The sequence below is a fragment of the Coregonus clupeaformis genome, chromosome 35 (genome assembly GCF_020615455.1).
Source record: "Coregonus clupeaformis isolate EN_2021a chromosome 35, ASM2061545v1, whole genome shotgun sequence".
NCBI classification, from domain to species: domain Eukaryota; kingdom Metazoa; phylum Chordata; class Actinopteri; order Salmoniformes; family Salmonidae; genus Coregonus; species Coregonus clupeaformis.
The window spans coordinates 23853845-23869239 of NC_059226.1; the positions used below are offsets into that span (position 1 = coordinate 23853845).

The window sequence follows — 15395 nt, forward strand, 5'->3', positions numbered from 1 at the left end:
CACAGATCATGTCCTTAAAGTGGTGATGATGTCTGCAGACACAGTAAAATTGCATCCATTTCAGTGTGTATTGTCACTGTGGTTTAATTGGATATGGCCACAAATATAGTCCTTGGGGACCTGGAAATACCTTTGGCCTTGTCTCCATGTCACTCAGCCTCTCAGCCACCTCCTGGCTGGCCCAAGTCCTCACTAATCACAGGGCCACAAACAGCTTCACCCAGATGACTGGGCTTTTTCTCCTCTCCTCTCTGCCCTCCCCTCCTCCCTCCCACTCTATCTTTTCCTGTCAACACAAAAACAGGGCCAAGGACTTTACAAGCAACTTTTTGCCTCATTTAGAAAGAAAGGCCATGTTTGACTGTGTTGACATTTTTAAGGTCCCATTTCTGACCAAACATCTGATGGATCCTCTTATATTTTACTGCCCTCGCATTTTTGCTTTTTAGTTTTGTCTGATTTGTTCTGAACCAAAGTTGAACCCAGAAGTTTAGCAACCGTCTGTCTAGGACAAGGTGGTGGAGTTCTTGGATGAGAAATTAACGCCTCAAGCATGTTATCACCTCGATAATCAATTGGGCTAGGAATAAATGTATTATTCATTTATAATTAACCATGCAGCGCCTTTTCGAAAGTGTTGTTGTATTTTCCTGCTGCAGCATTAAAAACACATCTGTTTTGGCACATAGCTGATTTGCTATGGGACTGATGGTAGTTCCTTCCGCCTCAGATGCAACTCCCCTGTGAGTTCTCCTGGCGGCTGTTCCCCCGTTTGATACTTTTTGATGATCGGCCCAAATTATTTTTCCTCAGACTCCCTCTACTCACTGTCTCGTAACAGAGTGGAGCAGGCAACACCAAATTATTCCTTTGAATACACACTGCACAGCCAGACAGTGTCATTAAAGTATTTTGTGTGCCTCCAAATTCATTATGAGGATTTGAATACTGCAAAGGAGCCCTAGACCTCTGTGCACATTGCACCACTCTGACAACAACCAATCATGTCACATCAATGTTGGTGTAATTGAGCACCATTGATGGCTTTTACAAGTCATTATTGACATACAGATTTCAGATTTGTAAATTGTTTCTCGAATGGAAGGCCTCATGACTATTGATCATTTGGAATACCTGGTACATCTCAATAGGCAATCTCCCTTTGGCTCATTCATTCAATGCCTCCTCCCCCATATTCTCTCTGACTGAGGTGTCTTGGGTGATCTATGTTAAGCTCATTTGGTTGGCTGGCACCCAACAACCAGAGTTTTCCTGGCGACCTAAGATAGGGACGCAATGACGTCAAATGGCAGACACACATAATTGGCTGGAAGGTTAAATTTAGAAGCCAACTGATAAAGGATAGTAATCTTATTTGGACTAAGCCGAAAGCTTCCGCCAGACCTCCCAACAGAGCTATTGGATCATTACCCTGTTGGTTAACTCTGCACGCGCCAATCAGCAAGTTCAAAGGTGCAATCCTACCTAATGTTGTGACATACAATGTGAATGTACACTGAGTATGCCAAACATTAGGAACACCTTCCTAATATTGAGTTGCATCACCCCGACTTTACAAGATGTCGAAAGCGTTCCACAGGGATGCTGGCCGATGTTGACTTCAATGCTTCCCACAGTCAAGTTGGCTGGATGTTCTTTGGATGGTGGACCATTGTTGATACACACAGGAAACTGTTGAGTGTGAAAAACCCAGCAGCATTGCAGTTCTTGACACAAACTGGTGCGCCTGGCACCTACAACCATACCTTGTTCAAAGGTACTTACATTTTATGTCTTGCCCATTCACCCTCTGAATGGCACACATACACAATCCATGTCTCAATTGTCTCGAGGGTTAAAAATCCTTCTTTAACCTGTCTCCTCCCCTTCATCTACACTGATTTTGAAGTGGATTTAACAGGTGCCATCATTAAGGGATCATAGCTTTCAACTAGATTCACCTGGTCAGTCTATGTCATGGAAAGAGCAGGTGTCCTTAATGTTTTGTACACTCAGTGTATGTAATGTACTTACAAGTATGCTATTCTCTGGTCTACCTCAAAGGATGCCTAATCCCAAAGTCCTCCAAACCCTAAGGCTGTATGTGGCCTAAAGTACTACAGGCAAGCAACTATTGTCATTTACAACTGTTACTCCACTTTACCGTTATCGATATCCATTTTATTTTCCCTGCAAAAGCATTTTTACAATATTTATGGGTAGTTGCTGACTAAGGACTCTGAACTTAATTGCTTGCAGAACAAAAAAAACACAGATTTAAGTTTTTGTTTTGTACCCGAAACCATTCGTTTTTGCATTTTGACAAAGGCTTCCCTCAAAAGCACAGTTATACCTACTCATTTATCATCCAGTCTGGCATAGGTACCCTACTCAGCACTCACCTGAGAGGGGGGTACAGGCGGAGAGAGAGAGGAATGGGGGATGAGGTGGTGATGGAGAGGAAGAAAGGGAGAAGAGGAGAAATGAAGGACAATGGGGAAGGTTCAGTTCCACGACAGGCTTACTTACATTGACACAGACAAATTGGCTGAATTTAGCTGAGTTTCAAAGCATGCTGTTGCAGCTGCCCTCGGCAAAGGCCAAAAAACATATTCACCTGAGATGATGTTGTAAACAGATTCTGACCCTAGTGATGGGGGGAGGGGGAATCGATAGTTACATATCGCAATATTGTTTTTTTTACAATATATTATATAGATATTTGTACCTGCGCCAAAACTCAGGTATTTTTCATTCTATAGCTTGTTTTCCATCTTTTTAAATAGTGATCCAACATCTTTTCAGCACTGACTGATCAAAACTCATTTTCTCATCCCTTCTCTCTGCAGCAGATGTATAGGGTGGGCTGCACCAACATGGATTAACTCTTAAACTGGGTTAAATCAAGGTTTATCATTTAATCTTGTTGCACCAAGTTTTTTAACTAATCATAGTTACATTTAATCCTTCTTCTAAACTAAGTTTAATTTGGACTGTAATATTGTTGCACCATTGTTTTAAAATAAATGTTAAACTTTGTTTAGGGATTTAATCGAAACTACCACTGGAGGAGGTTTAAGTTAATCAAATGTCAGTGAATGTGCTTTATTTTCAGTGTGATAAATTTTTTTATCATGTTTGTATAACTCAACTAGCCAGCTAACTTTTGGACGGTGGCAGGTAGCTTAGCGGTTATGAGCGTTGGGCAAGTAACCAGAGCCGACTAGATTAAAAATCTGTCGATGTGCCCTTGAGCAAGGCACTTAACCCAAATTGCTCCTGTAAGTCGCTCTGGATAAGAGCATCAGCTAAATGACTAAATGTAAATGTAAAAAATGTTTTTCTTCATTAGCCCGAAGTGAAAATTCACTTTGCTAGCTAGCTAACAAACTAGCAATGACCAGTGCTGGTTTGTTTCCGTAGAAATAGAATTTGAACATATTGCTATGGTAAATCCATTATGGCACGTGTCACTAGTCATAGGGTGCCTTCGTAAATTCACTCTGGCTATCTACTCTGATTTCAGAGCACTCTCGTCTGAGTGTGCCAGAGCGCAGAATAACTGATTTTAATTTTCGAACTCTCAACACCCGTTGAATATGGCCAGTGTCAGTAAATGTCGGCAAAAAAGCGTTATTAAATTGTTGCCAGCAGCACAGTTACAGTCACCAACGCTCTGGATAACATGAAAACAGCCTAAACAGCTCTGCTAGCGCGAGTAAAATGGTCAGAGTGAGGTGTTCTCTCATTTGTGTCTGGAAGTAGCTAGCAAGCTAGCCAACGTTAGCCAGTTAGCTTGGGTGCTTGACTGCCGTTGTGGTCACAACGCTCGGATCAACCCTACTCCTCGGCCAGAGCGTCCAGTGTGCGCTCTGAATGCTCCGAGAGTGAAACGCTCTGAATTTACAAACGGACAATCTGACAACGCTCTGAATTTACGAACGCACTCTGGCACTCCAGATTGAATTTACGAACACACCCTTAGTTTAGTGATTTATTAATCCTGTCTTTAAAATTAAGTGGTGCAAAACATCTCTGATTTAATTATAAACCTAGATTTACAAACTCTAGATTAGGTCTAATCTAAGATTCGTTTAAACCATGAGTGAGCGATATGTTTGGAACATCAAATCGCAATAAAATCACAGTATCGAATCGCAATATATATATATAGAATCGTGATAATCACAATACATATCGGCACGTAAGTGTCGTGATAATATCGTATCGTGAGGTCTCTGGCAATTCCCAGCCTTATCTGACCGTAGATTATTATTATTAAAAAAAATGTTTTTTACATATCTTTAACGACATGCAACATTGATGAAAAACAACTGGTATAGTTCTCCAGGTTTAGAGGTCCACTCATAGATACCATTGCATTCAGAATCAAACTCACAAAGCAGTGCTTGTGCTTTTCAGCTAGTGCTAGCTGCTCCCTCAGTCTCCCATTATTTTTCCACAGGAGTTAGCCTATCTCTTCTCTCTCATTATCTGGTCACTGAGTGACTTAACCATCTGTGACACGGAATCGGTGCCTTCTCATTAGGTCCTAGCCTGCAGCTGGGATCAAATACTCTACATCCACCAATGCAAGGCAGCAGTCAACCTCTTTACCCTTGACCATTGTTGCTGCCTGCCCACTAATCTCTTCCATTGTTTTTTTCTGCATTTGTTTGAGATTTTAAACCTTACAGCGTCTTGTCCTACTCAGTTCTGACCCCGCACCAATGTCAAGCCTTGTGACCATTTGAAACGAGGGTTAATGAAAGGTGAAACAAATAGATGATGGAAACAACTGTCAGGTGCATTGGAAACCAACTTGGGGCAGCACTGAACAGTTTTCCACACAATAGCCCAATAGCCCCCTTCCAATCCTTGATTTCCCTGCCGACTTAAGGAAAGGTCGAAAACAGTAGCGTGGCCCTTGCCAGGTGGCTGTGCTTGCTTGTCTGTTTGGCAGCAGTGCTTGCCAGTGGCTTTGGGATGCTGTGTGTCATTGCCAGCTCTGTGCTTATTGTATCAGAGACAAAGCTCCCGGAGTGTCTTAGAGTGCCCTGGCTCTGCCCTCATCCCGGCCCTGGTTATGCCCACGTCCCGGCCCTGCCTACTGTGGTCCTCCCAGGTTATGTAATGGTCTGCCCTCTTTGTATCGATAGTCGCCCTGGCTATTTTTACCAAGGTCCGCTCCCATTCCTACCGTTCAATACTGTCTCCTATTGAGCAAAATGCATACACTGACACGCTAGCATAGAGTGACCTACCGTGATACAGACGGATGGATGCCTTGTAATCCATGGCGATAACATGTGCCATACAAAATGAATAACTAGTAAACCATGAATGGTGTTACTCTTCATCAGTTTAACACTTTAACAGTCGCACGGAAACACTCCAAGACGCTCCTTCAATCATTGAAGCATGTACTGTATAAACATACATACTGTGATTAATTATTCAGTAAACACATAAGCACTCACACACTTCTGTGGAATCATACTTTTAAAATAGTACACTGAAACACTCTCCCAAGTGTTCTAAATACAACATGCACCCTTCCTGCCAGCAGAGAGAAGATCAGGACCCAAACTTTATTCCTCCTTATGTGTGGACTGTACAGCTGTAGTGTGTCCAACTCCACTGAACTCTGTCATCATGGTGCAGTTATGCAACGTCCCCAGAGAGAGCTAGCATGCCAAACATGATTGAACTCCTGGTCTGATTTCTGAAAGCTGTAATACACTGAAAGATGGACCGGGTCGGTTGCCAGGGTCACTCTATTAGATGGGACATATTATTTGTCAATGCGATGAATGTCTCTATAACCTACTCGGTGTGCGCTTGTTGACTACACTCAATGAGATACAGTAGATCTGTGCCAAGCCTCATGGCCAAAAGACATATGTATTATGTTAGTCAAACTGTAAGCTAATTGTCATTTCTATCAAAGGGAATTACTTCTCAGCCCTTGAACTTTAACCTCACCATTTCCGCAGTATTTGATCAAGATTTTTTGTTTTGTTTCTTATTGAAAAAACGCCTGTATTAAACCGTTGTACTTCGTCTTTATTTGGTCACCATTTAACAAACTATTTTCTTGTTCTCTTTGTCTGCTCCACTCCTTTCCCTTCTGTCTCCCTCACTTTTTCTCTCTCTTTTTGCCCTCCTTTACTCTGTCTTCATTTCCATCTATCTGTCTCCTTCCCCCTCTCTCCGCTCCCCACCCTTTCCTCCATCTAGCTGTGGAGGTGAAGACAACTCTCCCCTCGGGGATGCAGAGCCCAGTGGGCGGCAGTGAGCAGGGTGTTGGAGGTGGAGGTGGCGGCGGTCCCGTGGACCTGAGGACGGATCCCAGGCTGGGACCCCTGGGCGGAGGGGTGGACCCAGGCATGAGGGAGCAGCAACTGCAGCATGAACTGCTTCTCCTCAAGCAGCAGCAGGAGCTTCAGAAACAGCTTCTCTTCGCTGAGTTCCAGAAGCAGCATGAGGTGCTGACACGCCAGCATGAGGTTCAGCTGCAGGAGCACCTGAAGGTAACAGGATAATTTTTAGGAAGGTGGGGGGGCAAGAGGTGGGGTTAGAAATGGCTTTAGCCACACTGGCTACTGGACCTATCAGTTAGTTTCAGGAAGTCAGTTTGAGCTTCATTTGACTTCCCCTCTCTCTGGCTTTCGTTCCCCCTGGCGTCCCTGCAGCAGCAGCAGGAGATCCTGGCGGCCAAGCGGCAGCAGGAGCTGGAGCAGAAGAGGAAGCTGGAGCAACAGAGGCATGAGGAGCTGGAGAAACAGAGGCTGGAGCAGCAGCTCCTCATGCTACGCAATAAGGAGAAGGGCAAAGAGAGTGAGTAGTACACATAGAGGACACACTCACACACTGAGCAGTATATATCTGGTGTATGTATGAAGAGAAGCTTTCAGCAAGTAAACACTGAAATATACGGTAGCTATGTCCTATCAGACACTTTTACTCAATAGAGTGATACAGTTTAGATCCTGGTATTCCATATCTGTTGGTCTTTGTTAGAGGTATAATAACTTTGTGTTATGATGGTTTGTTCCGGAAGGTGCCATTGCCAGTACGGAGGTGAAGCTGAAGCTCCAGGAGTTCCTCCTGAGCAAAAAAGAGCCTGGCACACCTGGCGGACTGAACCATTCCTTCCCCCAGAAATGCTGGTGAGCCTAACCATCAACATCTAATTTTAGTTCTATGAGGCTGGCTAACGTTAGCTGCTGACACTAGCAGACTGGCCAAGAGCCATGGATGTTAATGGTTAATGAATCTGGAGGAAGGGCTATACCTTAGCTAGGATTCTTAGAGCTCCTAAACTGATCCATTGACCCGGAGCGAACTGTTAAAAATACTTGGAAATCCAGAGTGGTATGACTTGTTTACCTTCCTCAGGGGGTGTCATGCCAAACGGATAAAGAGGTTTTAATATAGTCAGAGAATGTATTGTATACATCACAAGTAGTATCAACTAATTCTGGTATCTTAACTGTTGTTATGGCTTCATCAGGGGCGCCCACCACACCTCTCTGGACCAGAGCTCCCCCCCTCAGAGTAACACTCCGGGAACGCCGCCCTCCTACAAACTGCCCCCGCTACTGGGGACCTACGAGGGCAGGGACGATTTCCCTCTCCGCAAGACTGGTGAGTGGATGCAGTGTGTGTGTGTGTGTGTGTGTGTGTGTGTGTGTGTGTGTGTGTGTGTGTGTGTGTGTGTGTGTGTGTGTGTTTGCATGTATGCATTACTTTGAGGTACCTACTGTGATGTCACGAGAGGCTGTGTCCTGGAGGGACGTTACATCCCCCTGAGGTGGCTGCAAACCCAGACAGCTATGGCTCCATCTGCTGGTATGGTCGGGAACTCCACCCCTCTATGGCCAATCTTCCCACGCAGCTGAAACAAATGAGGAGCTGAAGGTTTGGGAAGGGAAGAGACACACTGAGGGAGTGTGTGGGGGGTGAAGAGACACAGTCTCCAACCTGGGCTCTCTGGAGGACAAGAGTGCTGCACGTCCACTTCCATGAGGAATATAAGGATTTGGAGATACTTACCTTTGGGAAATACTCACCTTTGGATATATGCACCTGTGGAAATACGTGAGAGACATTTGGAAGGACTTTTTGCTGGGTTGGCCACTAGCTGCAACGTGGACTACAGTAAGGCTGGGGAAAAGTTATCTGAGCGAGTGAGAATTATGATTCTGGATGTGGAAGAGACATCCCTGAACGGTTAACCCTTAAAGAGCCACAAGAGAACAGAATTTTGTTATATTTCCGTTAATTTCCCAAGACCTATAATAAAATCCTTGTTTTGTTTGAACCTTGTCTCCTTGCACTACTTGAGCAATCCCGCTGAAAGCTGTGTAGCCTCTCGTGACGTCACAGATGGTGGAGAATACGGGCACGCTCAAGCGTTAATAGTGCATGTCAGAGGAGGATACCGAAGGTTTGATCACCCAGTTTTCCAAGTTGGCCGTAGGCTCCCCGCCCGACTGAAATGGAGGACATATTGAAAGCCCTTGTTGCTGGCCAGCAAGCCCAGATGCAAGCAAACGTGGCTCTCTTGGAGGAGCAAAAGAAAGCCAACCTTCTGAAGGCAGAGGAATTGCAGTTGCAGAGACAGAGGGTTGTCCAAAATACCCGCCCAATAAAGGCAAGTGACTTTATATCTAAGATGGGAGCTACCGATGACATTGAGGCATACCTGCATGCATTTGAGGCCACGGCCACTAGGGAAGCCTGGCCCAAGCAACAGTGGGTTGGTCTGTTAGCCCCCTTTCTAACCGGGGAATCGCTGAATGCTGTCCGGGACCTGGGCCCTGACCAGGTTACTGACTATGATGCCCTGAAGTCGGAAATCCTCAGCAGATATGGACTCACAAAGTTTGGTATGGCCCAGCGCTTTCACAGCTGGACCTTCCAACCAGACCAACCTCCTCGGGCGCAGATGCATGAACTTGTCCGAATCGCAAGGAAATGGCTGGATCCGCAGAGGAATACAGCAGCGGCGGTGGTGGAGGCCGTTGTGGTGGATCGTTACCTCACGCGCCCTGCCTTATGAGGCAAAACGGTTCATCAGTCAACAGGCCTTGACCACGGCTGATCTGACCGTGGAAGCTGTGGAAAAGTACCAGGCCACAGCGGAGATGCTGAATGCTTCCCGAAAAGACCCCAGGAGTGCGGCCCCACCACAAATGGGAAGAACCCGTCCAAAAGGACCCCAAGGTCTCGAACCCAGCCACGTCAGGACTTATCCCGGCTCCAGGGGGAGCCAGAAACCAGGCGGGTCCAAGAAGAGTACACCAGGAGGGGGAAACTCGACAGTGTTACCGGTGTGGGGAGATGGGACATATCTCCTGGCAGTGTGGGAAACCAGCCGATGAACCTATGCCCACTGCGGAGTCCTCCAGCTCAGCACCCACACACCGTTTTGCCTCGCTCTTGGGAGTCGTAGATGGCGGCCCAGATCGACCCCCCCACCTGCCCGGTAACTGTGAATCACCATGATGTGGAGGCCTTACTGGATTCTGGTAGCCGGGCCACCCTGGTGCGTAAGGATTTGGTGGGCCCAACGTGTCTGACCCCGGGGAAAGTCCTCCCAGTTTCCTGTGTCCATGGGGACACCAGAGAATACCCCATTACTGAACTTACAATGACCAGCACACAGGGAACCATACACACGACGGCGGGGGTGGTTGATTCCCTCCCCGTCCCTGTCCTAATTGGGACGAGACTGCCCAGCCTTTTACCCACTCTGGAGAGAGTCTCAGGAGAGGATAACCCGAGTACCTCGGAAACGGAGAGGCAAGACTCATCCTGGGAAGGCTCCGGTGCAATCCTCCGAATTACTCACTCCCGCCCGGGCTCTGATAGGGATGGCAGGTGCCCAGACCGACACAGAGACGGAGCTACAGAATCTGGACAAAGAACTGTCTGGTCTGAAGGGGACCGCTGAGAGGTATCGTTTGTTAAAGCAACAGTTAGACATGAAGACAGAAGAGTTAGATATCCTCCAGGCTAAACTCCAACAGAGCTCCTTCCCTAAGCAACAGGAGGAGCTGGAGAGGCTGCGCAGGACCATCGAGGAGTGTGAGGAGACCCTGCGCAGTAGTAAGGAGGTCCAGAAGAAGGCAGAGGAGAAGTACAAGGTGTTGGAGAACAAGATGAAGAATGCGGAGGCAGAGAGAGAGAAGGAACTGAAAGCTGCTCAACAGAAGCTAAACTCTGCTAAAACCAAGGCTGATGCGTTCAGTAAGAAACTCAAGGAGAGACAACAGGAGGCTGAGTCCCTGGTCCTAGAGTTGGAGGAGTTGAAGAGAGAGCAGTCTGGCAAGCACCACGGCAATGCGGACGCCCTCTCCCGGCGTGATGCCTTCTTCGCTGCCTTTACCCCGACGAGGACGTCGGTCCCGAGGAGGGGGATGTGTGATGTCACGAGAGGCTGTGTCCTGGAGGGACGTTACATCCCCCTGAGGTGGCTGCAAACCCAGACAGCTATGGCTCCATCTGCTGGTATGGTCGGGAACTCCACCCCTCTATGGCCAATCTTCCCACGCAGCTGAAACAAATGAGGAGCTGATGAGCTGAAGGTTTGGGAAGGGAAGAGACACACTGAGGGGAGTGTGGGGGGGGTGAAGAGACACAGTCTCCAACCTGGGCTCTCTGGAGGACAAGAGTGCTGCACGTCCACTTCCATGAGGAATATAAGGATTTGGAGATACTTACCTTTGGGAAATACTCACCTTTGGATATATGCACCTGTGGAAATACGTGAGAGACATTTGGAAGGACTTTTTGCTGGGTTGGCCACTAGCTGCAACGTGGACTACAGTAAGGCTGGGGAAAAGTTATCTGAGCGAGTGAGAATTATGATTCTGGATGTGGAAGAGACATCCCTGAACGGTTAACCCTTAAAGAGCCACAAGAGAACAGAATTTTGTTATATTTCCGTTAATTTCCCAAGACCTATAATAAAATCCTTGTTTTGTTTGAACCTTGTCTCCTTGCACTACTTGAGCAATCCCGCTGAAAGCTGTGTAGCCTCTCGTGACGTCACACTACCCATGTATGTCTGACAGTAGGTGTGTGTAGGTACAGTTGAAGTCGGAGGTTTACATACACTTAGGTTGGAATCATTAAAACTCGTTTTTCAACCACTCCACAAATCTCTTGTTAACAAACTATAGTTTTGGCAAGTCGGTTAGGACATCTACTTTGTGCATGACACAAGTAATTTTTCCAACAATTGTTTACAGACAGATTATTTCACTTATAATTCACTCTATCACAATTCCAGTGGGTCAGAAGTTTACATACACTAAGTTGACTGTGCCTTTAAACAGCTTGGAAAATTCCAGGAAATTATGTCATGGCTTTAGAAGCTTCTGATAGGCTAATTGACATCATTTGAGTCAATTGGAGGTGTACCTGTGGATGTATTTCAAGGCCTACCTTCAAACTCAGTGCCTCTTTGCTTGACATCATGGGAAAATGAAAATAAATCAGCCAAGACCTCAGAAAAAAATGTGTAGACCTCCACTAGTCTGGTTCATCCTTGGGAGCAGTTTCCAAATGACTGAAGGTACCACGTTCATCTGTACAAACAATAGTACGCAAGTATAAACACCATGGGACCACGCAGCCGTCATACCGCTCAGGAAGGAGATGCGTTCTGTCTCCTAGAGATTAACGTACTTTGGCGCGAAAAGTGCAAATCAATCCCAGAACAACAGCAAATGACCTTGTGAAGGTGCTGGAGGAAACAGGTACAAAAGTATCTATATCCACAGTAAAACGAGTTCTATATCGACATAACCTGAAAGGCCGCTCAGCAAGGAAGAAGCCACTTCTCCAAAACCGCCATAAAAAAGCCAGAGTACGGTTTGCAACTGCACATGGGGACAAAGATCGTACTTTTTGGAGAAATATCCTCTGGTCTGATGAAACAAAAATAGAACTGTTTGGCCATAATGACCATCGTTATGTTTGGAGGAAAAAAGGGGGTTGCTTGCAAGCCGAAGAACACCATCCCAACCGTGAAGCAGGGGTGGCAGCATCATGCTGTGGGGGTGCTTTGCTGCAGGAGGGACTGGTGCACTTCACAAAATAGATGGCATGATGAGGAAGGAAAATTATGTGGATATGTTGAAGCAACATCTCAAGACATCAGTCAGGAAGTTAAAGCTTGGTCGAAAATAGGCCTTCCAAATGGACAATGACTCCAAGCATACTTCCAAAGTTGTGGCAAAATGGCTTAAGGACAACAAAGTCAAGGTATATAAAGCCCTGACCTCAATCCTATAGAAAATGTGTGGGCAGAACTGAAAAAGCATGTGCGAGCAAGGAGGCCTACAAACCTGACTCAGTTACACCAGCTCTGTCAGGAGGAATGGGCCAAAATTCACCCAACTTATTGTGAGAAGCTTGTGGAAGGCTACCCAAAATGTTTGACCCAAGTTAAACAATTTAAAGGCAATGCTACCAAATACTAATTGAGTGTATGTAAACTTCTGACCCACTGGGAATGTGATGAAAGAAATAAAAGCTACTATTATTCTGACATTTTACGTTCTTAAAATAAAGCGGTGATCCTAACTGAGCTAAGACAGGGAATTTTTACAAGGTTTAAATGTCAGGAATTGTGAAAAACTGAGTTGAAATGTATTTGGCTAAGGTGTATGTAAACTTCCGACTTTAACTGTATGTCTGTACATTTAGTGTTTCTCCTTTTCTGGTATGAGTCAGAATGAGTCATCACAGCAGCAGTGTTGGTGAAGACTGGTGGGCAAGAGCTACATACACACTCACGTAGATAATTAGGCCCACCCACAGACAAGCCGATGGAGTGGGGTGGTACACTAAATGGAGATCGGAGACTTTCCAATGAACATGTGTTTTAGTCCAGTAGTAAGCTTAATCTGGGTCTGAGAAGCTGACCCATGACACCTATGCTTAAATATATGCTTGCTGTATATATATTCTTAAGGATCCCCATGGATCTAGCTGTAATTGTATTGCGTGTTGTTTGGTATTGTTTCCATAGACTTGTTAGCTTGTGCTTACTGGGCATTATGACTGAAAGGTATAACTCTGTGGCAAGAGCCTGCTGTGTGTGTGTGTGTGTGTGTGTGTTTGTGTGTGTGTGTGCGCGTACGTATGCTCCTTACTTCACCTCATGTCTCTCTGATCTTCCTCACCCCAAACACTTTGATTTCTAATCAAATGAAAGCCATACTAAAGCCAATGATGCTATAAGGGCTGAAAGTCCTGTTTGCTCTACATAGGTGGGGTGAGTGTGTGTGTGTGTGTGACGTCAAGGCGTCCAGTGGAAAGCAGCTCTATTGGAGGCTAATTAAATTAAACCCGGGGCTTTTGATTAATTGCCCCAATTCCTATTTTTGCCCCTCCCTCCTTATTGGTTTATTCGGATCCCCATTAGCCTTTGCCAAAGCAGCAGGTATTCTTCCTGGGGTCCAATCCCCCTGTTTTATTTACTTCCATTAGTCTAATTTGGTCTGTCGTTCATTGCATCAACAATGGACTGAAAAAGCAGTTGTGTGAAGGAGGGGTTAGTTGCAAATGGACATTTATTTCAGTGTTAGTGTCCCCAGTCAATAAGATATAAATAGCCCCATTTGGAGCTGTCCACAGTACTTTTGGATAGACTCTGCATGAGCTGTTGCTCGTTTATGGTTTCTGTTGTATATCTTTTTAATTTAAACTCCCCTCTCTTTTGCTCTCACTCTCTCCTATCTCTTTCTCTCTCTCTCCTCTCTCTCCTCTCACTCTCTCTCTCCTCTCACTCTCTCTCTCTCCGACAGCCTCGGAGCCCAATCTGAAGGTGCGTTCGCGGTTAAAACAGAAGGTGGCTGAGAGGCGGAGCAGTCCTCTGCTGAGGAGGAAGGATGGGACAGTGATAAGCACCTTCAAAAAGAGAGCCATCGAGATCTCTGGTGAGAGCTCGCGCACAAATGCATACAAATACATTGTACACTCTTCAGCTGGAATTCCACACCCCGTGCCATTTCATAGTTGTAAACCAACCCCAGTGAGAAGCATCCAGTTGGGTGAACCATAACCCATCTAAAATCACACCCAACTTAACATAAAACAGTCATTTCAGCTCTGTTGGCCTGATGGTAAAAGTAGACATCCGGAGGGGCTGCGGCACTCTACACCTCAAGCTAATTTCCCAGAAGGACCTAGTTACATAACCCACTTAGCCAGGTTGGCTATGTACACATGCCACACAATGCCTTTTCAGACCTAGAACTGGAGCTAGCTACCATATGCTAGGGTTAAGGGTTAGCCCTTTTAGCCCGTTTCCATGTCATGTGCAGATAGTACGTAAACATCGGGATCGTATAAATGCTGGTTGTTCTCGAGACCACAATAACAGAAGCTATGCTTATAGAGGCTTTTGATTCGACTCACCCATTTTATCTGCTAATGAAAGCAGAAGCTTTTTTGGGACTAAATATAGGGACTTATTGGAGGCAAACAAAAATAGCAGGGACTAAAGTGTAGGACACGGATTCATCCGTAAAGCTTGAATAGGACAAAAGGGTATGGGGTGGGGTTTGGGGGGTTAGCTGGCAGTGGAGCAGGGAAAAGGAGAACAGGGTTTTTGGGAACATTCGAATTGGGACTTGGAATGTTGGCCTCTTGAAAGAGTCTTTTTTCCAAGTTCTCTGATTCCATGTATATGTCACCAATGATAGTCTATTCTGTTTCTACCTTTCTGTATACTCATAGAAAACAGCCTGATAAAACCTAAACATTTCTCTTCACACATTTGTACAGTACAGTTTGATGCAAGCTTGGAGAAAGGCCTGGCCGTACCACATAGGGGTTTTGGCGGTGGTGTCTGCCTGCCTGGGATGCTGGGTTGGTTCTGACTCTGAGTGGCCTGTTCCATTGTCATTGCAGTGTCCTCCATGTGCAGCAGTGCCCCTGGCTCCGGGCCCAGCTCGCCCAACAGCTCCAACAGCGCCATCGCAGAGAACGGCTCCAGCGGCTCTGTCCCTAACATCCACGCAGAGGTAAGAGAGGGGAGGGGTGTGGGGGGATGCTAGGGGGTCAAGGGGGGCCTCCCCTCTGCACAAAAAAATATAACCCCTGAAATGTGTGTTGCTGTTGGTCTGTGTTGATGCATTTTTATAACACACCATGCAACATCCATAAGAATGCAAAATGCAGCCTCTCCGTTGAAAAAAAGCTAAGGCTATAGATTCTCTACTGCTTGGACAAAAGGTTGCGGTTGCAGGCACCAACAGAGTGCATGCTTTATAAAATGTCTCATCACATTAGAAGCATTAGTATAAAAAGTGTTGAAAGTCAGAGAGATGCAAATGGACCCATTCTGAGTTGTGACTTGTTTAGTTGGTGTG

General features: G+C 45.9%; 1 protein-coding gene across 4 annotated transcripts in view; it reads left to right on the forward strand.

Moving 5' to 3' along the window:
* The window catches only part of LOC121550889 (histone deacetylase 5-like), an 86963-nt gene that overhangs the window by 50282 nt on the left and 21286 nt on the right, over nucleotides 1–15395 (forward strand). For 3 of the 4 annotated variants that reach the window (XM_041863299.2, XM_041863300.2, XM_041863297.2), the window contains 6 exons: nucleotides 6241–6533; nucleotides 6684–6840; nucleotides 7064–7172; nucleotides 7517–7650; nucleotides 13827–13958; nucleotides 14935–15047. In XM_041863299.2, the coding sequence (XP_041719233.2) occupies nucleotides 6273–6533; nucleotides 6684–6840; nucleotides 7064–7172; nucleotides 7517–7650; nucleotides 13827–13958; nucleotides 14935–15047 (906 nt within the window). In that variant the 5' untranslated portion in view covers nucleotides 6241–6272. The remainder of the gene's footprint in view (nucleotides 1–6240; nucleotides 6534–6683; nucleotides 6841–7063; nucleotides 7173–7516; nucleotides 7651–13826; nucleotides 13959–14934; nucleotides 15048–15395) is intronic. The other variant, XM_041863298.2, reaches the window with a different exon arrangement.